This window comes from Lissotriton vulgaris, chromosome 5 (genome assembly GCF_964263255.1).
Source record: "Lissotriton vulgaris chromosome 5, aLisVul1.2, whole genome shotgun sequence".
In the NCBI taxonomy this organism is placed as follows: Eukaryota; Metazoa; Chordata; class Amphibia; order Caudata; family Salamandridae; genus Lissotriton; species Lissotriton vulgaris.
Window position 1 is genome coordinate 1,590,595,080 of NC_141693.1, and position 24,623 is coordinate 1,590,619,702.

The 24,623-nt window shown below is 41.5% G+C and overlaps 1 protein-coding gene across 4 annotated transcripts in view; it reads left to right on the plus strand.

Annotated features, from left to right (window-relative positions):
• Nucleotides 1–1,840: 1,840 nt before the first annotated feature.
• Nucleotides 1,841–24,623, plus strand: part of AP1G2 (adaptor related protein complex 1 subunit gamma 2) — a 130,068-nt gene continuing 107,285 nt past the window's right edge. Inside the window, exons 1-2 of one of the 4 annotated variants that reach the window (XM_086923703.1) lie at nt 1,841–2,453; nt 8,401–8,605. In XM_086923703.1, coding sequence (XP_086779829.1) covers nt 8,405–8,605 — 201 coding nt within the window. In that variant the 5' untranslated portion in view covers nt 1,841–2,453; nt 8,401–8,404. Of the gene's footprint in view, nt 2,454–2,514; nt 2,710–8,400; nt 8,606–24,623 lie in introns of those variants that run through there. The other 3 variants (XM_086923705.1, XM_086923704.1, XM_086923702.1) reach the window with 3 other exon arrangements.

Here is a 24,623-nt window from a genome sequence, read left to right on the forward strand (position 1 = left end):
ATGGTGTTTTTCCCAGTCTTTGATTATCCTAAAGTTGCAAAAAGGGTTCATTTGGATAGAAATCAATTCTGGTTATTGAAGAGAACCTCCAACCATGGTATTACGTTCTAAATTCAGTTTGTGTTTCTCCAGACTAATCACTATTAAGCTATACTGACCACTAGTATAGTTGTCATGTGACTCCTTCACATTGTAATCCTTTGCCTTATGTAACATTTCCTATACAGTCATTTACACGTGTATTATTGATTGTCTCTATGTGAAGTAAAGTGCACGGACACCCTACAATGGGATCAGTGGCGCTGTAAATAAAATTAAATGCAACTGAGCTAGAGTGTGGTAACAGAGACGTGAGAGGCAGTGTTAAAGGGTAGTAGTAAGGGAATCTGTGGCGGAGAGAGTAATTGGGCGGCACCAACAAACATTGTCGCACAGGGCTCCACCATTGATAGAGCGGCCCTGCCCTTGAGGCCAGTTCGCATCACCCATCGGTCCTTCCATTGGCCTGGTATTAGCAGTAGTAGCTGCAAATCACCAGGTGTCAGCAATACAGGATTTTCACTCACACCACACTAAGTTCACAAACCTGACGGTCTCTCTGCTTCATGAACAAGCACTTTTAACATGTGCTGCCTGCTTTGGGGCCACTGGAATTATGAGGCAATGGAGGACAAACTTATGCTGCAGTGTTGACTAAATTAAGCAGCAAAAAAAAGGCTGAAACATGATATTTTTTGACACTTTATTGTTTTTCCATTTTTATACATGTGAACAGTCTCTGCAAAGATGTTGCCTTATTAGTACCTGTGTGACATACAAATGCATCAGTGAAAAAGGTTATCAGTCAACCTTTAGAAAGGGCTGTCCACTTCGCAGAAACACATCACATTTTTTGTAACTTTTGATCCTTTTGAGCTACAAACAATTACTTAAAATCGTCAATTATGCAGCAGATGGTGCATTATGTGGCAAATATTGCAGACGTAATTATATATAAGGCTCCCAGTTTTCTGTTTTTACAGATTTTTACAGACAGAAACCAATGTGTTTTCTGTCTGCATTTATTTTTAAAAGTGGATAAATACAGTAAATTTGGCTTCTTTTAACTGACTGCTGTCTTTCATGAATTATACGTCAACAGTTGAGCAGATGGACAGCATTGTTATTTTAAAAAAAACAGGATGCAATTTCATTAAAATAATGCTATGTGTCAACATACATTTGTGTTATAATGCTAATATTGAAGAGTGGATGTTTTGTTATATAATATGTGGCAGCTAAAGTAGCTAAAACAGACAGAAATCAAAGTACGAGTGCACGTATTTCAGTTAAATACATATGGAAATGTTCAGTTTTACAACTTCATTTATCCGCAAAACACAAAATAAATATGGATAAATACAGATATAGTGGGCAAAAAATAAATATGGATAAATGCAGACGGAAATGCTAACAAAATAAATACCATAAAACTGGGAGCCCTAATTATATAGAAAACATTTGCAAACAAGAATATTTTGCCATTCATGTTTGAATTGCTCAAGGAGAAGTGATGATGCAGAAACGGCATTGCTCGAAGACAAATGTCTTGTGCTTCCACTTTTAAGAGTATTTAGGCCATTCTGTGAGTGGAAGCATATCCCGCTAGGTGAATGTATTTTAATATCAATAACTCATATTAAACCTTAAATAAACACGTGTATCCATTGGTTGAATTAAATAACGTACTGAAACTGCAACTGGGTAGTGAAATGCTAAATACCAAAAATTAGAATGATTTGCTCTTTCTGGCCACACCTCTGCCTCCGCCCACTGACCCAATGCTCGGGTTATTCCCGCCCTCTGAATTTCCGCCCACAATTCCCATACTCCCCCCCCCCAACCCTCTCCCCAGTTCGACCCCTGGATGTTACTCGTGTATGATCCTCTCCTACTCACGGACAGCCGGGCTGCTGGTGTAGAGCCGCCTCTTACCGTGAAGGCGGTGTAGGAGGAGAGGAGAGGGGCTTCTGCTGACGGAACATGAAGAAGTCTTTCAGTAACCTACTGGCTTTAGAAATGCGTGTACCCTTGTAATCACCTCCGTGATGCACAGAGCGAGACATTTGCGGATAAATAAACCGACTGCAAAAAAAATGTGTTTGCAATAATACGAAACGCTTAAATCCTGGCGTGGAGCGGCTCAGCCTTTCATTCTTCTGAGGTGGATTGTTGTACCGTGCCTTCGTTTTCCTGCAAATCTTCCCACCACATGGATGAATCGAGTACGCGTAAAAGTCCCACCTAGCAAGCAATTGAGTACGCGAAGTCTGCTATTCAAAACGCTATGATTATTCAAATATTTCATTTTCCAGCCCTGTCTGTTGCTCCTCCTCCTGCCAATCCAGCAGTCGCCACAAAAGGACATCTACATCTCAGTAATGGTGACTAAGAGCAGACACTTAATATCCCAGGTGAGTTGCACCGCAGCACGAGCACCAGGAAGTGTGTCCCGAGCGCGGGGAGGGGCCGAGAGGGCAGGCTTCCGGGGAGGAGGAACCAGGTACCGTCCATCCCGGAAGAGTCTTTAAGACGAGTCCCCAGAAGAGTCCGGAAGAGGAGCCTGAGCCACCTGTCCGCGCCGTGCCGGGAACACCTGCCGGGGGCTCGAGGTGGGACAGGTGGTTATTATTGAGGAGGCTCCTCTGCTTGCGCCCACTCAACAGCGAGGTGAGTGGGCAGATGCCCCGAGCTCACGCTGCAGAAGACCCCTCGCCGCACACCCCACACTTCTCAGAAGTTGAGGCCTCGCCGAACCCTCCCTCCTCCCCTCCCACCTCCCCTCCCACACACTCACAGGTTGCAAATGCTCATGCGCGAGGCAACAGAGTCTGGCCATAACACTTCTTACTGTAAATAACTCGTTTCGGATACAGGTGGTGGCCAGTCAACAAGTTAATCGGAAGAGCCGAGCTAGAGACCAGCCAAGGGTCCGACTCGACTAAACAAGCCAGAGCACGAATCGAGCTAAACATTTATTCTGTATGTAAATCATGCAGCACGTAAAATACGATAAAGTCTCTTCAAAATCCAATAAGATATATTTCTAGAACGAAAGCTTTTCAAAGTAGTGCTACAGTTTCTTGCACTTCTCTAGAAAGCATTTGTTAAAGGTGATAGTCTTTAAACAGGAACTTAGAAACATTCCTGACCCGCATTTACAGTGATGCCATGAGTGAAGTAGGCATGTCACGTGCCATAGTTTACCTCTATATGGGGCCGAGACTCCTATTACAGATGGAGCAACAGTATAGTCTATTAAACACAACAGGGATCTTATATGTGATAATGGTCAAATAAGATAATATCCTAGGGCCGCACAGTTTGGAATACAGAAAAGGAAGGCTTGATCCAGGTTTTCTGGCCTCAGGTTGTACAGTTCGCCACTAGATTCCTATTCTAGATGGAGCAACAGTATAGTCTGTTAAATCAAACACAACCGTGCTCTCATATGTGATAATGGTCAGATAAGTAATTTGCAGAGTTCCACACAGTTTGGAATAGCAGAGAAGCTTTTCATTCTTATTGGGTCAGCAGCAATCCTATTCGCCAGTCACGGTTAACACTTCGGCCATCTTGAAATGGTAACTTCCCACTGTATACGTAGGCACTGTTAGACCTGGCTTCTTTGGCGTGGTTTCCCCTGTCTTTTTGTCTCTGCCTCCTGTATTTTTGACACTGTGCTGGATTTCGTTTTTGCTGGTTTAAATGCTTTGGGCATATTGCCACGGCTGATCAGTGTCAAAGTGCAAGTGCTCCCTGTGTAAATTGTTATTGTAATTGGTTATCCATGTTTGGCATATTTGTATCACCAAGAAGTCCCTAGTAAAGTGCACCGAGGGTGCTAGGGCTGGTGATACAAATGCTACTAGTGGGCCTGCAGCACTGATAGTGCCACCCACATGAGTAGCCCTAAAATGGTGTCTCAGGCCTGCCACCGCAATGCCTGTGTGCAGTCTGTGAACTGCCATGTCAACCTGGTCAGTGTCCCCACTGACCAGGCCTAACCCTTCCCTTTCTGTACACATTGGTCAACCCTATGGAAGGCCCAAGGTACCCCCTTGGGCAGGGTGCAGTGTATGTGAAAGTTAGAGCATGCACTAGTGCACGTGACATGCTCTGGTAGTGAATTACAGCCATTTTCGTTTTTCACTATTGTAAGGCTATCTTGCACATAGGCTATCATGGAGAATGCAGCCTACAGTGGTTACCTGCATATCTTCCCGTAGAAGCAAGATGGGACATAAAAGTCTGGTATCCCTGAACTCAGAATTTAATAACACATCTTTTAGGAAAGGTGGTTTTTAAATCTTGTGTTTGAGAACAGGTCTTTTAGAAAGTTTCTGTTCTCTTGTCTGACCGTTCTATGTTCCCTGGCCTGTTTGTGAATTGACTGTCTGGTTTGTTAGTGACAGGGGCTGGGTGGCTCCCAGAGGCTGAGTGGGCCATCCCTGGGCTGAATAGCTCAATCTGCATCTAGAGTGGTGGGAGGGGGAAGCACCTGGGCCTGCCTTCCACAATGCTGGCTCCACCTCCTGCTGGGCGGCTGACTACCCTGCCCCTCTCTCTGAAAGGGAAGGAGAGGCAAGGAAAACAAAGTGCTCAAGGAACACCCAGAACTGGTTCAGACCGGGCTCAGAGCCCTCCTGCACAAAGGGAGAAAAGACTTTTAGGGGTATAAGTACAGGACCCCAGACTACAGACAATTAGATCATCCTGGAATCAAAAGGAACCTCTGCCAAGGAGAAAGCTGGAAGACTGAAGAAGGAAGACTGTCCTGCTGTTGCTTTGCTGGACTGACCTGCAGTCACTTTGCTGCCAAGGAGAGGGGAAGGACTTTGATTTGTGCTGTGTCCCGTTGCTTTAAGGAATCTCCAAGAGCCTGAAGAAGAGCTGGCTCCCTGTTGAGAAGTCCCAGGAACAAAAGGACTTCCCTGAACTCTGCTGAGAGAGTTCTGTCCTTCCTAGAGTGCTTGGACCAGTTGTGGTCCCTCTGGAAGTTGTACCTGTGTTGGGAAGCTGGAAACCAAGATTTTAAAGATTTTCTGCAAGTTTTATCGCATTGCTTGCTTGCGGGGCGAATCCCCGTCAGTGCAAGGAAATTCCCGCCGCCGCGAAGGCCGAGATCGTCGCAGTGCCTGTTGCCGCTGCCAGAGTCATCGCATCCTTCGCTTGCGGGACGCACCAGACCGGTGCGGGAAGATTACCATCACTGCGAGTATCGGCGCAGATCCTGTCGTCACTGTTGAGATCGTCTCACTTCTTGCTACCGGTCCTCATCACGTCGCTGCGAGAGTCGTCGCAGAGCCATTGCATCGAGGGGCCTCGAGAGTATTAGATTGACGCAGAGCCGCATCGTAACTTTTGCAAGCCGCTTCCACCGAAACCTGTGCACCCGAATCCATGCACGGTATCTCATCCCTCCCTATACAGACCGGAGTCACTGCAACACGCCCACTGCGTCCAGCGGGGTTGTTGCATCGCCTCCCCATATACCACCTCAACTGTTTCTTAGCGCTGTAAATAACAGGTGTTATTGACTATATTTACCCATAGATAACTTACACTACTTTTTGGGGAGAAAAAGATGGGCTGACCTCGCTAGGATTCGAACTAATGACATGCAGCTCTCCGCAGGTGTCAGCAGCGAGCTTTTAGCTCACCGGACAATCTTTCTAGGCTAATGTGATCCGTGGTGACCAGTGCTCATTTGAATACACTGAAAAAAACAGTAATACTTTAGCTCTTGCTTCCTAAGCTAAGAACGCCAAAACATCTATCAAGATAAAGGCCAGCGTAAACATCTGGTTCAGAACCATCCTGATTGGAAGGCAGATGGTGCTAGCAGTTTGAGATCAGTCAATTCCATCGTTCCATATCTGACAGCGTAACCACAACGTACCAGGCTGTCCCCTGGAGGATGGCTTGGTTTTCCGGGATCCCAGTATGAGAGTTGAGTTTTACAGAGAGCTTTTAGTCAGTTCCAGGCAGTGATTTAAGTGGGACGAAAAAGGCGGGGAAGGGGTCACTAAGTAGGAGGTGCCAAAGAAGGGTAATTGGATATCGCATCCAAGAGGCACAGCCAACGTGATTAAGGATATAGCGTAAGCAAGTGAACTAGAGGAATCCATTGATTGCATCATACGCCGAACGACCAGTATTCGAGTGTCTGTCTTTGAGAATTTTAGTTTTGCATTTAGATACATCACACAACAATGAATATACGCATAAACTATTGACTTTGCCAATCCCTATTACCAGTATTAGATTAACGATAAGCATAAAGGTGTTGGGAATAATTCAAATTGAAAATGTTTCAATCCAGAAACTATTTGAAATAAACAGGTCATTCCCTTTTGTTCTAAGTGCAGCATGAGATGAGCTCCTCCGGTCACGCTGCCTTCTTTGCTGACGGTTCAAGTTTGCAACGATCACCGGACGCCCGAGGTGTCATGCACCTGCAGCGTGGAGCGCTGGATGTGTGTGTTTGAGCTTTTGCAGCACGCACACGTCCGTGGTTCAGACAAAGCTGGCCTCACAGAAGTGTCAGGGTGTCACCCCATGTGATGGTGTTACCCAGTGCATTCCGCACCCCTCTAGTGACGCCCTTGACACTACCTCCCTGCTGGCCGTGGCGCACACCCACGTGCGTTGTGTGCGGCATGGAGCTGTGCCTCTCCTCAGAGATGTGTTCCTTTTTAGGTCGAGCCTGGGCATCACAGGCGCTGCTCTTCGAGGCATGCTTTACTCTGGTTGGAAGTTTAAGCTCCGACCATCTTTTCAATTGGCTCCTGTTACTGTCCTTTCTAAATCCTTGCTTTTTATTAATGAATAGGCTTAGTAGTCCCTCCTTGGCACCGCCTTGTCTGCATTTGTACCCTCCCACGACGACTGGGCTTTTTACTTGTGTTGTTACACGGTCTGCTTAATCTAGGTTGTGAGCACTATTTTCTTGAATGATTTGCCCCCATTCCACCCACTATGTGCTTTCCTACAAACAGCACGATGCCTACTTTTATTTTAATTACTAATGGTGGTCCACTTTAACTGTAGCAGCCGCATTTCTTTGTTAATTTACTTTAGCAGTGCAGTCTGCTTCAAGTATAGAGGTCGCACTTATTTATTTATTTAAATCGTCAGCATGGTCTGCTTTAGCGGCCCGCTATTAACATTTTTTTTTTCTTTCAGTGAAAGCCTCTGTACCATGCTTTCACTTACATAATGGCTGCCCTCTTCTTTAGACGCTGCTGCCGTATTCGAGGTTACAGCAAGCCATGCCTAAAGAAAGGGGCGGGTACACCATTAAAGTGAAAGGAAATCATGGGGCGCTTTTACCCCCAAAAATATTTTTGTGAACACATTATTTTTGGGGAAAAAAGCGCCCCTTGACTTGCTTTCACTTTAATGGTGGTTCCGCTCCTTTCTTTAGATGTGGCACGCTGTAACCTGAATACGGTGAGCAGCGTCTAAAGAAAGGTGCCCGGCCATTATGAAAGTGGTCTCACATTTGTTAGATTTTGAGCTATAGGCATTAGAAATGACAATGCCCTTTTATATATGTGTTGGTTTTGAAAACGCATAAATAAAAGGCATTGTCATTTACAATGCTAATAGCTTAAACTCTCACAAATGCAAGACCTATTGCATTGGAATGCTTGTTAGGACCTCCTGTAGCACATTAGGTAGCATTTCACTCCTTCACAGCGCTATACATTCTGTGCAGGACAGCGTGTGGCCCTGACCTGAACACATTGAGCAATGTCTGGTGTGGGCAGTGTGTATTCTTAACCATGCTCTCTACCCCATGCCTGCCTGTTCCGAAGCAAGTAGAGGCCCTTCGCTAAACCGGTTTGGGCACCCGTTCAGTTTCCCAGGGTTGATTGCAGGGTTTGGAAGAGTCGAGTGCCTGAACACAGCTGTCTTAATTTCAAGCTTGAGCTGGGCAGTTATCCCCTAGGTTAAACCAACCTTTCAAGTTAACGCTCTGCACAGCTTAACTGTCCTTGAAATGTTGCAATGTGCTCAGGCCATGCAAAACAGGATTGAGCCTTGGGCAGCAGAAGGGTTCCTCCAGTGACAGACCAGTTTTACAGAGTGAGACATCACAGCTATCCCTCGTGCTTGGGCAATCATATCCTTAATCAGCAGGGCTGTAGCTCCAGTTACGTGGATCATGCAGGTCACCCAACTCAAGCGGGCCGGTGCCTCAGCAGAGGTAGTTTACAGTGTCTTACTGGCTTGAGTCTCACTGCAAAGTTATTCCCAAGATTACACAGAGTTTGCAGCCCAAGACAGTAGAGTTTTGTGCCAATTTTCTGTCACTTCAAGATCTTCTAACTTCAATTGGTATCTCTTTTCCAGGAGGATGTTGCCTCCACTGAGGGTCCAGGAGCTTATTCGGTTGATACGCAGCAGCAAGACGCAGGCACAGGAGCGAGAAATCATCCAGAAGGAGTGTGCGGATATCCGGGCTGCCTTCCGTGAAGAAGACCCCCTGTACCGCTACCGCAATGTGGCCAAGCTCCTCTACATGCACATGCTGGGATACCCGGCCCACTTCGGACAGGTATAATGCTATTTTAGTATAGCTATTCTGAGTTCAAGGTACCAGATTATGCATCAGATTATGGAGAATACCGCAGGCTGTAGAATCCCCACTGGGGTCACACAGGTCTCACAGATTTGTGTCTCAGCCAGCAGAGCTGCCTCTTAGGTCTCGTGCACTCAGTGCTCAGTCATACAGATTACACATGCACAGTTAGCACAACAAAGCCACACCTCAGAACACTCAGATTTGAAGGGTCGGTCCTCTCATACTATTGCTCAGGGTTCCTTGATTTTTATGCATAAGCCTTAGACTGCAGTCCTGTCCTGTGGGATGCAGAAACATTATAATAATAATACAATTTGATATAGAGCGCAAATCACCCCTGCCAGGGAATCTCAGAGCTCGGTCAACTCAAGCTGAGAATGAGGTCTAGAACAGGTCTGTTTTTAGGGCCATATGTATGAGCACATTTTTCCATAGACACAGAATGCGTAAAACCCTTTGATACTTTGATACCCTTAGTGCTTTCCTGAAGTTGCTGTAATCAGAACAAGCTCGAAGAGAGCAAGGCAAACTGTTCCAGATGGTGGGAGCCATTAAAGGCTACAGATTTGTGAAGCAGGTCTATACTTTAGGTAACACAGATCTTACAGTCTCAGCCACAGACAACACATTACCCATTAGTTTACGCAGATCTTCTAGGATTAAGGTAGAATTGCCACATCAACTTCTGAAGTAACTTCTAGGTTTTTAGTTAAACATTGCACACCAGTGCAAACCATCAGTTTTCACACATCTTAATGTTTCAAGTGGCAGGCAGCAGAGTTGATACTTGGGTCTAACATGCTGATACCTCAGACAGTAGATCTATTCTTTAGGATAAACCAATCTTTTACAGGTCTTACAGGCTCAAGTCTAAGACAGCAAACCCTATCCCTCAGTTTGCCTAAATCTTATGTGCTTCCCAAAGGACAGCTATTCTTCAGTTTACGAAGATTACTCTGACTCTGGAGTCCAGAAGCAAAGTAACCATCACTGTTTCAGGGTACACTGATGTTCCGTTCTCTGACAACAAACTTCATAGTTCTTGAAAGTTACACAGACCTTACAAGCTCCTACACCATAGACCAAACAGCTATACTTTCAGCTAAATAAACCTTACTGATTCAACTCAGTAGCAGTGCTATCTCTTACATTACATATCTTTTGTAGGCTTGTTAAAGACTGAAGTGAAAAAATTAAAGGAGGACCCCACACAGGCTAAATAGGGGACTGGGGGGATAGTGGTTCACAAAAAGGACAAGGGCGTCCCCACCAGAAGGACGGTATGAAAGTGTGTCCACTCCTATTGAGTGCACATTATAGTGAGCTTATTATTCAATGCGCATGCCATCAATCAGGCGGGAAAGGTAAAGTTACAAAGGGTCAATCACCAATACTGACAGTGTATTTCAGCTAAAAAAAGGCAATTCTATGTACCAATGATAATATGTATTAAATTGATGCCACGTGTTTAAAAAGGACCTAATTTTTGGCTATATATTCAACTCTACTTACGTCATCAAAATCTGCTATATTTAATGAATAACACAATTAAAACAATTAAGAAGAGATGTTTTCCACACCGTAAGTTTGGTAAACCTCTGTTTTGCATTTATTACAATTCAAAAAAACAATCGATCATTATACATTATTACAATTTTAAAAAACACATGTTATACATTTTTGTAAAAAATGAATTAAAAACACAAAGAATCACAAGTCAACGCGGCGTTTCGGTATTCAGTTTGTCTACCTTCTTCAGGACTGATTCTGGATGGATTTAAAAACACAGAGTTACCATTCTTACAGTGGTGCAGATTAAAAATATTTTTCATTGTTAAAACCAATAGATAGTGAACCCTATAGGACCTATAACCACAGTTTTTGTGTCTTCATTTTTAACTAACATCTCTTAATCAACGGGCATCATTCTTTAACACAAAGCCTTAGTTTCTCTTTACAAGACACTGGTGGGTACACATATTTTACACAGTAACATGATTTAAGTTTCACATCCCATTATATTGTTACTACGCGCACCTACACTTGGACAAAACTATTAATGTTTACCTTTCCCTTGGACTGTATAGTCCAATGCTTATTGGACCCCAATTGCAAACATCTATGAGGATATGTTAATGGGATTCTCATTCTGGCGCATACCTTATGTCAGATGGAGTGAATCTCCCCACCGGACATTTATTTGCTTCTTATCGGAACTCTGTAGGCATCAGATACATGGGCCTGTTTTTCGGATTCTGCTTTTGCTATGTGATGTCACTGTATAAGATAAATGCACATATGCTATGTTTTCTAATAACCATAACACTATGGGTTTATCTATAATCCAGGCAGATTGTATTTCATGCCTAGTTATAAGGAAACGATTTTTGTTATCTATATATACTATAACGTGAGTACCTGATTTTCAGCATAAATGTGCTCGATATTGGACTACCAGGAGGAGCCACCGTATTCTCAACTGTGGGTATCGTCAATCTCCCTAGGAAATTATAATCGTTCCATATAAGTATATTTCGGCATCATTTATTTAGGAAATTAATTATTATCATTACCTATTCACTGTAAGGGGATCACTCACCATTAATATCAGGTTGACTGGTGCAATTCCAATGATATTTGCTTCCAAGTCACTCCGTTTTGGAGAGAGGGTCCGTACTACATTGGGCAATACAAAACATATATAGTGGTTTTTAAAAAAAAATTATTGGTAATAATTCCATAGTAGTTTATTTTTAAATTATCTCATGTTATACGAAAAAATGGGCGATTTCAGGCAAGTTAATATGATTTAAAGTATAACCAAATTATTGCCTTAGACCATATTGGGCTTATAAGGATTCTTTAAATGTAAAGTTCGAAATACATGGGGCGTTTAAATCGCTAATTTAAAATCAATTGGTCCCTAGTTTCTAATTATCCTTACCTTTTAGTACGGTAATCGGCCTCCCTGCTCCTATATCCTGGCAGTCATTCGATGTGTCCCTCAGCCGGTATGTTACGAGCCGCGAAGAGCACTGAATGTTTTGCAATTGACGAAGCTTTTTATGCTTCCCGCATTCTGATTGGGCGTCCCTCACCTTAGACCGTATTGGTTCAACGTTAGCCAATCAGCGTCCGGTTTCTATGGCAACCGAACGCTTTTCGCTTCAGTTCCGGACTTGCTAAACTATTGGCTCATGCACTTTCTTTCTTTCTTGCTGATTAGGGGGTCAGTTCTATGGCAACCGAACGCGTTGCTATGTAATCATTTATCGCGTTCTTCTGTGCTGACTTTTCTCTTTGATTCCGGACTTCTTCAACTATTGGCTCGTACACATACTATGCCTGCTTCAGATTAGGGGGCCGTTTCCATGGTGACCGAACGCGTTCCTATGTTATTATTTAGCGCGTTCTTGTATGATGGCATAATTGCGTCAGGTATTTCCTCACGTGGTGTTTTTTGTTGTCCATTTTGTATTACAGAAACACATGTTTTCTTTTACTTTTACCACGGCGCGTTCTTTTATGCTCGTATCATCGTGTCGGTTCTGTGTGTACATAGTTTTTCGTTTTGCCTGTTCCATATTAAGGAAACCACGTACTCTATAAGTTTCACCGGGGTCTAAGTTACAGAACATAAATATATACATATTAAAGAGTGCGTCTGTTCTACATTCTTGCTTTAACACGTATATGTTATGTAGATATTTCTAAAAAACCCGCTTGGTCTAAACTCATTCGGTGTTTTATTGTTAGATATTGAAAATATTGTGCCCGATTACACTACCTGTGTTGCATATAAAAAATATATAAAAAAATAATATATTTGTTATTGTTGGCCATCTAATATCAGCCACCCCATGTTCTTATTCAGCTCTTGGGTGTGCTGACTTTTCTATACTCCACTAATCCTTAGTCAGGGGTGGGGATTCTCTAGATCTCTATTGGACAATTTTTTCCCAATCTTCTCTTGAATTCAAGCCGCACCTCACACTGTTGAGGGTCGACATGTAAAATTGCTCCCTTCTTTTCCTCTTATTGTTTTGGTTGCCCCCTCTAGCACTACCAGTTATCTTTTCCAAGCCACACCATTTTAGATCTTCAATTTTGTGGCCCGCCTCCCTCCAATGTTCAGTGAGGGGTGCTCCTATTTTTATTCGTCCTAAGGGCTGATCTGTGCTTGTTTAAGCGCAACCTAATTTCTCTTGATGTTTCTCCTACATAAGATTTATTGCAGGGGCACTGGATGAGGTAGATTGCGTTTTTTAGTTCTGCAGTTAATAAAACTTTTGATATATACTGTTTTTGCATTAACTGTGATTTTGTCACCTTTGATGATGTTCGCGCAGTTCACGCAACCCATACAGGGATGGGTCCCTTTTGGAAGTGGGTTACCATCAATGGTAGTCTGCAGATTTTTGGGGATCTCTTTGTACGTATGAACTAAAGAGTTCCTAATTGTCCTGTTTCTCCTGTACGAGAACATGGGCTTTGGGATAGGGACCTGTGCTTTGTCTGAAATAAGGTGCCAATTTCTATTTATTATGTTTTTAACCTTGTAGCTTACTTGTGAAAAATTAGTCACAAACATAATTGGCTGTGCGTTGTTCTGGTTCTCATTTTTTAGATTGAAAAGGCTATCCCTATTAAAATATTTAGCTCGTTTGAAAGCGTGACGTATCATTCTTTTAGGGTACCCTCTCTCCAAGAATTTTTCTTTAAGATTCATGGCATGGGTTTCGTAATCCTCCATTGAGGTGCAATTTCTTCTTAAACGGAGAAATTGTTGTTAAAGACTGAAGCCATAGACAAAAGAACGGATCCTTTAATTGTAAAGTCAAGCTCATAACTCATATAGCAGAACTAGTGCAGCAGAGTCAGAGTGGCTAGTTAGGGTACAGAAAATCTATAGGTCTCATACAGCAGAACTCGTTTTTAGAGTGCATAGAGTTTAGACAGTAGATCAGCCCTTCAGATAATATCACACCAAAAGTGCTTGGAGGCAATTATGGGGCTAAATGATTTTTAAGTCCTAGGGAAAACGAAAAAGCAGGTGTTCACCACAGATTTTGGGAAGCTCACCTCACCTCCAGGTTATTGTATCATTTTTCACCATTGGTGACCTAACGACCACAAGGTGAGAAGATACTTACGGTATACCCACTGAGTTTTCTCTTTTTAATAATGGGGTACCTTAAGTATGATTAACCGCATCGCTGCTGCGGTGATTTTTGCGCTGTGCGGCAAATTGCCATTTTGCTGGTGTCATGACGAGCTCAGCTCGTCATCGGCACACGACACCCGTGGGTGATGACGAGCTGAGCTCGTCATCAGCATCGAAAGGGTTAAAAGATGTTTCCTGCGTGGATGTCTGATGAAACACGAGTCCTCTATCCAGCCAAATTTCCAACATGTTTTGGCCTTTCAAATGCCCAGTATGGATCAGCGGCCTTCATTAGGGCTATTCTGATCCCTGCCTGCCCTACATCCCAACCATGCAAAGTGATGAAGCATAAGTCTCTCATGCCTGAACTAATTCTTTAGTGTTTTTTCTACCTTCAAATAAAAATAAAGAAAAATGTTATAATTAGAACAGTTGAAAAGAATGGTACACCATACTGAGTGGACACTGCAAACCACTCACATTTACCAAAGTCTACCAAGTGAAATGTGATTTCTATATCACTGCAGCACTAGCAACATGGCTCACTGATTTGCCTTAAGCCTAATTTTGTGATCAGGTCATGGTGAGAAGGCATCTTCTTGTATTCACACAGTATTGTGTGTGAAGAAAGGTATAAGGACATTATGTTTGGGTTACGTACTAATATCATTATTATCCCTTCTTCATATGGCGGGAGTCCTTTTCTTGCCTATACCAAGCCATGAGCATGGAACCCTGAGAGTCAAAATAAGTAATGGTTAATATTTTTGAATTTGTCCAAATGCTATATTTGTTGTCTTTTCGCTCTTGATAATACTTTAATATGTACTGATCACTTTTTTTACACATTACTATACCTATCCTTCTATCTTAGGCAGCGATGTACAGATCAGTCAGTCCTTCACTTCCAAGCCATATATCTAATGCCCAAGTCCGGCTGTTTTTGTTGTTTGAAATGGGGGCACAGTTGATGATATCTCGGTAATTCACTGCCATTACATTTTTAACCAGGACAATTGTTTCATATCTTCTGACTGGGTAAAACCAAATTAATTCATATTATCAAAGCGTATACCTAAGAATGAAATGGGAGATGGCAAAATCTGCTCAAAATAACTATCAGTCCCGCCATATTCTCTAGTATCCTTTAAACCACTTTATGGGAAACAACACATTTATCTGATGTGAGCAGTCCCCTTTATTCGCTAAATGTGGCTCATCGTCTCCTATATGGCTGCTAATGGTCCCTGTGACCACCCTCAAACTGCTACGCGCACTATACTTGCATCGTTAGCAGTGTTTACAAGTCTAACATGGATTCCTGGCCCCCACCGGAGGTCTTACCTCGTCATTGGTGTAGGCACTGCCAGTAGCTTACTGGTTTCTTGTTTGACCGCCAATAGAGAATACAAGCAGAGGGCGTCATTTTTTAAGTCAGCTCAAACTACTTGAGCAAATTATCTGAGCACCATTGTGGTGATGTATTACATGTGCCTGGGCATTATGGGGCTTCTACTTCCAATCTCGCCATTTCCTGTAATGGGGGTATCCAGTGCAATCAAAAACTTTCTACTCATTCTCAAGGTGAAAAAAGTGAATGTGTGGTGTGAGATGTGTATTTTTTTTTATATTTTAAAGTACATTTTTAAAAAGAGACCATAGCAGTGTGTACTTATTGTTGAGGTGAAAGAATTTCTATGAATGGTATGATTTATGTATGTCTTTTTTGATATTTTAAAGGAAATTGAATAAAGGAGCTCTTAGTATTTCAGTATTAACTGTAAATCTGGAAATTAGGCAGAATTATGGCTCTGTGTTCATTTAGAACATAGGCTGTTCCTAGTAACTGGCGTGTGGATAGTCCGTCTCAAGATATTGCATGTTTTGCACCATTCTCATCTTTATTTTATTAGGTTCCAGGCTACTTGATTGTTAAATCCATATATGGATGTTCTCAAACGATGAATCCAACATTGTTGGAACCGGAGCAGTTTTCACTCCGTTGTAGATTCCCAAGGAATTTTTTCAATGATTGACCACTCAGTCATTCTCAGAGTGTCCCTTTTCAAGAAAGGGTTGCATCAATTTTGTGGGTTTTTACACCTAAAGGTGCTTCTATGTTTATTAATCCGTGTTTTTGCTTTCCTCATAGTCATATTGATGTATTTTAAATTGCATGTGCAAATATTGATGTAGATCACATTGTTTCACAGTTCGTGAAGTTTTTTAAAACTGTGTGTGACTTAAGACCTAAGTCTAATTCTTTTTTTCTTTCTCGTCAATGACCGATATTGCAATACCCACAAGGGAAGCGTCTTATTGCAGATGGTATAGTACTCACCGTCCTTGTTCTTTCAATGATTTGCCCTCTTTTAAAGCAAACCTGGGTTTCTCATGTTGTCCTGAGAAGAGGATCTTTCATTAATTTGTTTAACACATATAAGGCATTCTGTCTCTCGTTTTGTGTAGGTCTGTGACAGTTGTTCCTGTGGATTGTCTGTGCACTTTTCACCCATTTATAAATGATTTTCTTCTGGTATATTTTTTTCTTGTGGCTTCTTGGTTAGAAGTTCTGCATATTTTTTTTTAATCGATTTGTGGTTCAGTTCCAACGGAGTCTCAAACATTGGCCCACTGGCAGGTTTTTCATGAGTGCCTTCAGATGGAAACTGTTGTATCTTAAATGGTTGTTCCTGTCAGTGGGTTTATAACACACTTCACACTGTGTAGAGTGTTCTCATGTGCATTTATTCCCAAGTCCTAAAAGGCTATTTATGTACTTCGTATTGTGGTGGTGAATGCCAAAAAAGGATTGATATTATTAATTAAGGTAATTAATTTTACTATTTGTCCCCTAGTGCCTTTCTAGATGATGAATATAACATCTATATACCACTTCCAAATGGTTATATGGGTATGAAAGTAATTGGTGTGATTTAGAATATGCTCTGACTTGAAGTAATGCACATAAAGGAAGGCTAAGCTTGGGGCAAAAGTGCTGTCCATGCATTTGTAAAAAGTAGCGCATCTCAAATTGAAAGTAGTTACGTGTTAGTGCAATATGTTCGCAGTCAAGTGCAAAATTCACAGGTGTGATGGACTCCCAGGTGGTCTTATTGAGCAAAGATTCAATTACTCGTAGAGATTCTTTCCAGGGTATACTGGTGTATAATGGTTAGACGTCTGTAGTAACCATTATGTCTAAGGATGGATCAAATCTTATCCCTTCCAGGATATTTAGCATGTCTTTTATGTCCTTCACATACAATGGCATCTCACAGACCAAGGGTCTTAAAGAAATGATCCACAAACTTCAATGGTGATTCCAGGGCGGAGCTAATTGATAAGACAATTGGTTTGCCTGGTAGTGGAAATCTGTCTTTATGAACTTTAGGCAGAAGATAAGAGTAAGGCACACATGGTTGTTTTTCATACAGGAATTCCACATCCTGCATAGTTATCCAATTATTTTCTTATGCGTTCTTTACAATATAAGCCATATCTTCCATGGTGTCTGTGGTTGGGTCTTTATCCAATTTCTTAAAATTTCTTGTATTGCCTAGAATTTTGAGATGCTTGTCTCTGTACATCAGTTTGGGCATCACAACAGTTGCACCTCCTTTATCTTTAGGGTTAATTGTCACAGAATCTAGGTCGGACACTGACTTCAACGCTTTCTTTTTGGCCCGCGTCAATCACTGCTTTCATTATCTGCTCGTTCCCGGCTGGAAATGGGTTTGTCGGTTGCTGGTTGACTGTCATCCTTTGTAGTTCTACTCTTTTCTCCTGCCATTTCCTCTGCCTAAAAACAGGCATCTTGGTATGAGGAAACCACAGAAGTTAGTTGGGGATGGTTGTGGCTGGTTCATGTAAGGGTTCATCCATAAAATAATTGAAGAGACTGGTTGACCATAAGGTTGCGGAAATTGTTGTTGCTGGCTTTCTTTTCGCTCTCTTCCACTGGTCTTTGTTTTTGGTGATTCATAGTCGCTTCAAACTGATTCAGCTGAATAACTGTCAGCTGAGGCCTGTCACATTTTTAATTGCCTTTGGGTTAATAATCGGGCATGTAATTTGGTAAGATATTGTCTATCAAAACGTTTTTAAAGTACTTCTGGAGTTTGGCTATTTCCGAATATGCCTAGAACTCTTTCTATTCGGTTATGGTTTTATTTGCCTCTTCTATTTTTTTCTTTAACATTGTGGCTGTGACCTGTGTTTTCAAAGTCGCTCTGCTGATCTTGATCTTCACCAGGTGTGCGTCAGAGTTGTTTTGCTGTCTGGATGGTGAGTACCCAGGGGTGTGGAATTTAATAAAATATCTATTTGTTAATGGGGCAGGTTGTTTCATAAATCTACTTGTACTGTAACAGAATCTACATGTCTCGTTTGTGCAATGTAATGCTCAACAAATTATGGCAGCAAACTCTTTATATAAGAGACCTGATATAGCCTCTCTCATTTGCCAAGACTCATACCGTAGTAGGGTTTGAATATCAGCAATTCCCTTATGTTGGTGCATTTCGCAGATCTACATACTGAGTCTGAATGAAGGTGGTGGTAAGCAATAATAGTTCCAGGGTTGGCATGCCCTTGTGAGTCTGTGCAAACCTACTAACTTGCATGTTTTAAGAGTTTTCACAAACTCTTATCAATCTTTACTCATACTGAGAAAGGTTGAAAATGTACTCCTGATAATGGCTGACGTAAAACTTCTTCCAGGGTTGGGTAAAAAAGTGGTTGGAAGGAAAGTGAACTTGCAAACATTCAGATTTTTATTTGAGCAAATTTACACATGCATATTTGCTCATGCTAAATATGCAGTTCTCAGATATTTTCTTAGAGTAATATTTCTTGGGCTGCTTCTGTAAATGTTTGTGAATTCATGAAAGTCATATATCTGTACTGCATATATCATCTTTAATAATTGGGCCCCTATTAAGTTTGGCGTTAATCATGACCTTTTGTGTTTATTAAAATTCTGCCTCGCTCTCTTTGTCTATCGGCTGGCTTTACAGTAACAACATTCTGCTCTTTCACAAGGAGCATACCAGCAAGCACAATAGTTTTGTTCGGTGCCAGGAACTACTGTCGCAATGTCTGCTTTTTGAGACCTAAAACTATTTTTGCTTTTCCCAATTTTTGTTATAATGGTGAGGGCCCGGCAGCTCCCACACTAATATGGTTTTACAAACACCATGCCAAAACAAGTCACACATTGACAAAACCAAATGGCTGAACCAATTTCACACCTACTGGCTTTGCCAATGCTCGTTTACTTTTGTTTGCCTCAATCCTATTGAAACTAGTTACACTGATTTTCCATTAAGAATATTTTTGAGAAACACTTACATACATCTACACATTTTACAAAAATGCTGCTGCACAGAAATGGTACCTACAATTTTACAGTAGTTTAGTTAAATGTTTTTTTTCCTACTTGCATATTTTTGTGAACATTTTATTTTGCAAGCAAAGAATCATCAGTCTTGCTTTCAAGCTTCTACAAATATTTGCATCTAATCAGAGAACATTCTGGGAGCATTATACATAGCCTCATATTGCTAAACATCGAAAGCGTGTGTACACAATTTTACACTGGAACCATTGTCTGTACTGCTGTCCGAGCTCACAACATTTACTTCGAGCTCTCACCCATATAATGAAGGCTTTGTGTTAATGAACCATATATAGAAGTCTGAGCAGCATTAACACATGGACACAAATATTACCTTAACTGCAGACCGTGCCCCTCCCTGAACCATGATGTGGTAATGTAAACTGGCAGTCAACAGGTTTGTGCTGTAGGGGGTTGGGCCTGCTTGTCCCAAGGACAAAATAAACATGAAAACCTGTTGCCCTTGACACCAAACAATATGTCCTGGGCGTCGGGCTATTGGTATTCCACATCCCAGGCACAGTGAGGTTATACAGATGATATTACATGCCCTTGGTGCACAGCTGCCTCTCTGATTTAACAAACCTTAAAGGTCCCGGTCCAAGGCAGAACACTCTTTCGGTTGCTGTATCTGGGGTCACAAAAACCCAAAACACCATGGTCTTCAGATCGCTATATAATTGACAGGCAAAAGCAGGACAATGTTATAAGGCCTTTGCCATTCCAAGGCAGTTAGCAATACTATTGTGGTCCTTCTGGCAAAGGGCACAATGGTCTCCCTGACACTACTTTCTTAAACTCATTAGTTCCTAAATTCATGTAAATTAGAAAGCCTTTATTCTCACTCAAATCTTTAAGAAATCTCCTTGGTACCCAAGCCAATTGCTACCCCGTAGCAGGCAACTTACAATGATAATTTAGAGTTTTGTTCGAGACTTCAGGACCAAGATCAAACTGGAAACCTTCCTATGTTAGCGCAGGCAAATCTCCATTGTTCCTTTTGAGAAAAAAATGAGCTTAACTCTTGTTTGAACAGTATTGAGTTCATCAGGACTTCTTCCCCTAAAGAAGAATGGTTGCATCTAAGCTCTTTTCTCAAAGTAGCAGTAGTTTTAGCTGCACTTCACCTATAGAGCAAAGTTTTCTACTTGACTCCTTCCCCTAAAGATCAGTGAGTCAAGTTTGTTCCTTTCTCTCAAGTGCAATAAGTTAAACTCAACGTCTTCCTCTAATGAACATTGAGTGGGGACTCTATGTTTTTCCCCTTTCTTTTAACAAGAAAGAACTACTTAAGAAGCTGAAATTCTTCTTCAGGTGAAGAAATGAAGTTTAACCCCTTTCTATCGAACACAGTTCTCTTAAATGTGTAATCCTCACTATGTGAATGTAATGTATTTGTACGGTAATAGGAAAGCGTCTATGAGTAAAATAATACCTCAGCGGGTTTTCATTCAGACCATTTTGCTTCATTGTGGTATTCTTCAGTGGATAAGAATATTTTCTGCGTTTGTCTTTACACGTCACCAGAAGATATCACCCACCAAGAAGCGCTTGAATTCTCAACAGAAATATGCACATTTGCCTTGGGTTGTAGACAAATCCGTTTCTTCCAGCTTCTATTGACCCATGCTTTGAACACCTTCTGTCTACTATGGCTATTTTTTTTTTTATCTTTAGTGTCACAAACAAAGCCTTCACATCCACTAATGGGACTGGCGCTAATCTTGTGTAAAAGTTTGAACATATATACCACAGTGTATGCAAAGCTGACTCTAATGTTTCTTTGAATAACCCTAACATACTCTTACCTGCTGTTTTTATGTGTTAATGTCTATTGTAGTAGATACAAGAATGATAGTTTCTAACCTTTCAATAAATGAATGTGGATATGTTGTTTTCAACAACTGTTATTCTACTTGCACTTTATACAATTGTGGTGTTTTATAACTTCTAGTAAGAAGTCATTCACATACTAGACAAAATGTACCAGTGCTATCAGTGTCAATATGTACTTTGTTATACCTCAGGTCTGGGTTATTGGCCAATGATCCTATTGCTCCTGAAATAAATTGTTGATAACATTAATTTTTTTGTGAATTCCACAGGCACATTTTTACAGATTCAGGAGAGGCATTTTATTAACTAATGCTTGCATTTCATTCTCATTTATATTGCCATCTGAGAAGCAAACATTGTTGTCTCTGGGTATTAATGGTGTTAGTAATTCATTAACACCAGTGAAATCAGCACACAATATTTATTGAAGTATATCATTAAAAAATCTAAAGTATTCTTGAAAATAACATGCTTGTAATAAAGTATGTTACCTTTGAATCTGCCAACTTTCTGTTCTCCATACCGATTTTACTGGTATGGTTATATTCTGAGCCGAATATCCTTTGTCAATATACTCATCTGGGAATTCAAATTCACCCCTTTGATGCTGCGGATGGCCCCTGGCTGTCCCATGTGATGGTGGGCATGTGCGGAGGACAGCCGGGAGCCGTCCAAACCCTGCCCACTGATTAGAATTCAAGCACCACGGCGGAATTCGCGCCCCGATCAAGGTGTTAATATATTACTTTGTTCCTAAATATAAACACACAAGTAACGTTTGTTGCATTTTGGTTATGGAGGTATGTTTCAGCATCACCTTTGTACATCACTAGAGAGTTAAAATAAGGACAGTTTTTTTTTCAAACTTTTGGTTTATTCTCAATTACCAGCACTGGGTACTTTTTCCAAGTTTGTGTAATGTTCTTGTTGCATTTGATATATGTATATAACAGTCAGCATACATTGTGTAGCAGGACATCTGCTTCTGATTCTATATAGTGAGATGAGGATCAGCGTTTACATCAAAGCATGCATTTTGGCTTCCATAAGCGATGGACCCTGTTTGAGCTGAGTATTCGAGAGTATAAGAACTGGAGATGTACTCCTGTCTTAGCAGATACCTCTAATAATGCCTTAGAGGCAAAAGCTGGCCCCATCATCAAAATGAAATGTATGAACTCTACCCATTGCCACTAAGTCAATCAAGTATTTTATGACAGCAAACCGTTAGCTGCCATTGGGGACCATACTTATATAAATTGGGTGCATGAGCCTACCGCTGCTTGTATAATTTATACCTGTCAGTTGTTTGTAATGGACCAATATGATTCAGGTAAACAATTTGGAAGGAATATTCTGCTTTCTCCAGCAAAACCAGTGGAGGTCTAACAATCCTAGAATGTTGTTGTTTGTTTGTTTTTACAAATTTTACAATGTAATATGTAATGTTTAGTTTGTTTTTGCAGCAGTTGCCACCAGTAACTCTCCTAATGGATATTTAACTTTGCAGTCACCCCGGCATGAATATAACTTATTCCTTTATGAGCAGATGTAATTAAATTCTTTATGATATATTTCACATCCATTTTCGGGAGAATAACTGTTCTTAAATAGTGCATGAGGAAGGGATGCCTCTGATCAAAGAGATTATGGCTTACGTCATACCTCTAAGTCCTGCAAAATCGGCTGATGTCGTAGTGACTTCAGTCCCTTCCTGCTAAGACACAGCCAATGCCTTTCCATCTAGTGTTTCCATAGTGATAGAATTAGATCATTTTAAGAGATGGGGAAACACTTCATGCAGTGAGCAAACTTTCAAATTAAAGGCAAAATGCAATTAAAAAATGAGTTTTGTACAATTTGATTTGGAGAAAAGTTTACTTTTGAGGTCTTGCCTAGGCAGTGCTTGCACTGTTTCTTCGAGACCTGCTGTATTCAGGATATGGGCATTAAGCAACATCCATCTTTCTAATTGGCTCATTTGACTGTCCTTTGTAAATGGCTGCTTTTCATTGGGTAATATGGTAATTAGTTCTTCCTTTTTTACTTTTATAACCTCCTATGAGGAGGGCTCCTCTTACATGTGGTGTTACTCGTCATGTTATTCATTAGCGCCTGAGCACTCTTTTTTTCTTTTAACACTATCTCTCCCTCCTTGGCTACATCTGCTTTGGATGTTTGCTTTATTGGCCTCTTTATATTTACAAGAAGTGCTTGTCGAACGTCGCTCTTCAACTTAAAATATGGCGGCGGCACCTCTTGTGTGGGTGCTTTATATTTACAAACGGTGCTCGGTACGATATCGTGCTTGAAATATATTTTTCTTTACAATACGACACGCCGAGCTACAGATTTAACAGGACATCTGTGTGCCTTCCTTTTGTGCTTTACGGCTCACCTACTTCAGCTTTTAACAAAAATAATTTCCAACAGCGCCCCATGCTGCGCTTTGATGCCATTTCATCTTGAACAATGGCGGCCGTGCACCTCTCTTTTGTTGTACGCGGATCGCCCTTCAATCTTTAGGGAGAGAGTATGACCTCACGGCTAGGGCGGTTAACCTCGGAGCTGGTGAACTGGGTTCGAGCCTCGGCAGGGACGTTCAATATTCTGTGATTCTGAGAAAATCACGTAATCTCCCCCTGCCTAACAAAAAAAATGAATGTGTCTGCCTGTAACGTAACTGGAGCTCATGTAAAGCGCTCTGATACCTTCTGGTCTAGTTTGCGCTTTATAAAACTCCCAACAAAATAAAATAAAAATATGTGAGGTGCTTGTACGACTCAGCTTCCAAGCAGCTCCAACTCTCTGAAGGCTGGCGGAGGCGGGGAGGTCACCATGCGCAATTCCTTGTGCAGGCGATGGTCTGCACTAGGCATGCTCCGTTTTAGCTGGAGTTCTGGCTGAGCTCTATCACAGCACTAAGATGCGTCCGATGGATAGACATATGGACCAGAACGCACTGCAACCGCGTAGTAAGCTGTTAACCCATTCTACTTCTTGCACATGTCTGATGGGTAACGGCTGCTAGTTGCCGAGTTGTTGGTTGCGTGTTCTGTTTCTTTCACTGCATCGCTCTGCTTTAAGGGCATTCACAGGGAACAAAATGCTATTAAACAGCTGCCTTTCACATTGCGTTTTTTGTGTTTATTTCTTCTTTGCAATTCTCAGAGTACAGTAACAACCTGCACAGCTCAGGCAGTTTATGCAAACTTTTGTGTAATGAACAGCTGTAACACTGAGAGGAATAGGGCAGCCTTGTCCAAGGGGCGTGCCTCTTATTATTCACATAAACAAGTATAACAAATGTCCATGCATATAAAAAGAGTTTGGTGCAAGCTTCAATACCTGCCTGATTTCTCTCTGCATGTTTTGAAACAGTACCCTCTCTCCTCTCCAGTCCCTATGTTCTAGCACATGTTTATTGAGGTGCAGACCCCTATGATTTGTCGGTCCTCCTCCCATTCCTCCCCCAGTAGCTACGTCAAGTAATTAACATTCAAGCAACAGGAGCTGGGAGTATTCCCAACCCGTTTGCTTTTGTTCAGTGGACAAACACTTTCTGAACAGAAGTCTTTACAAAAATATGTATC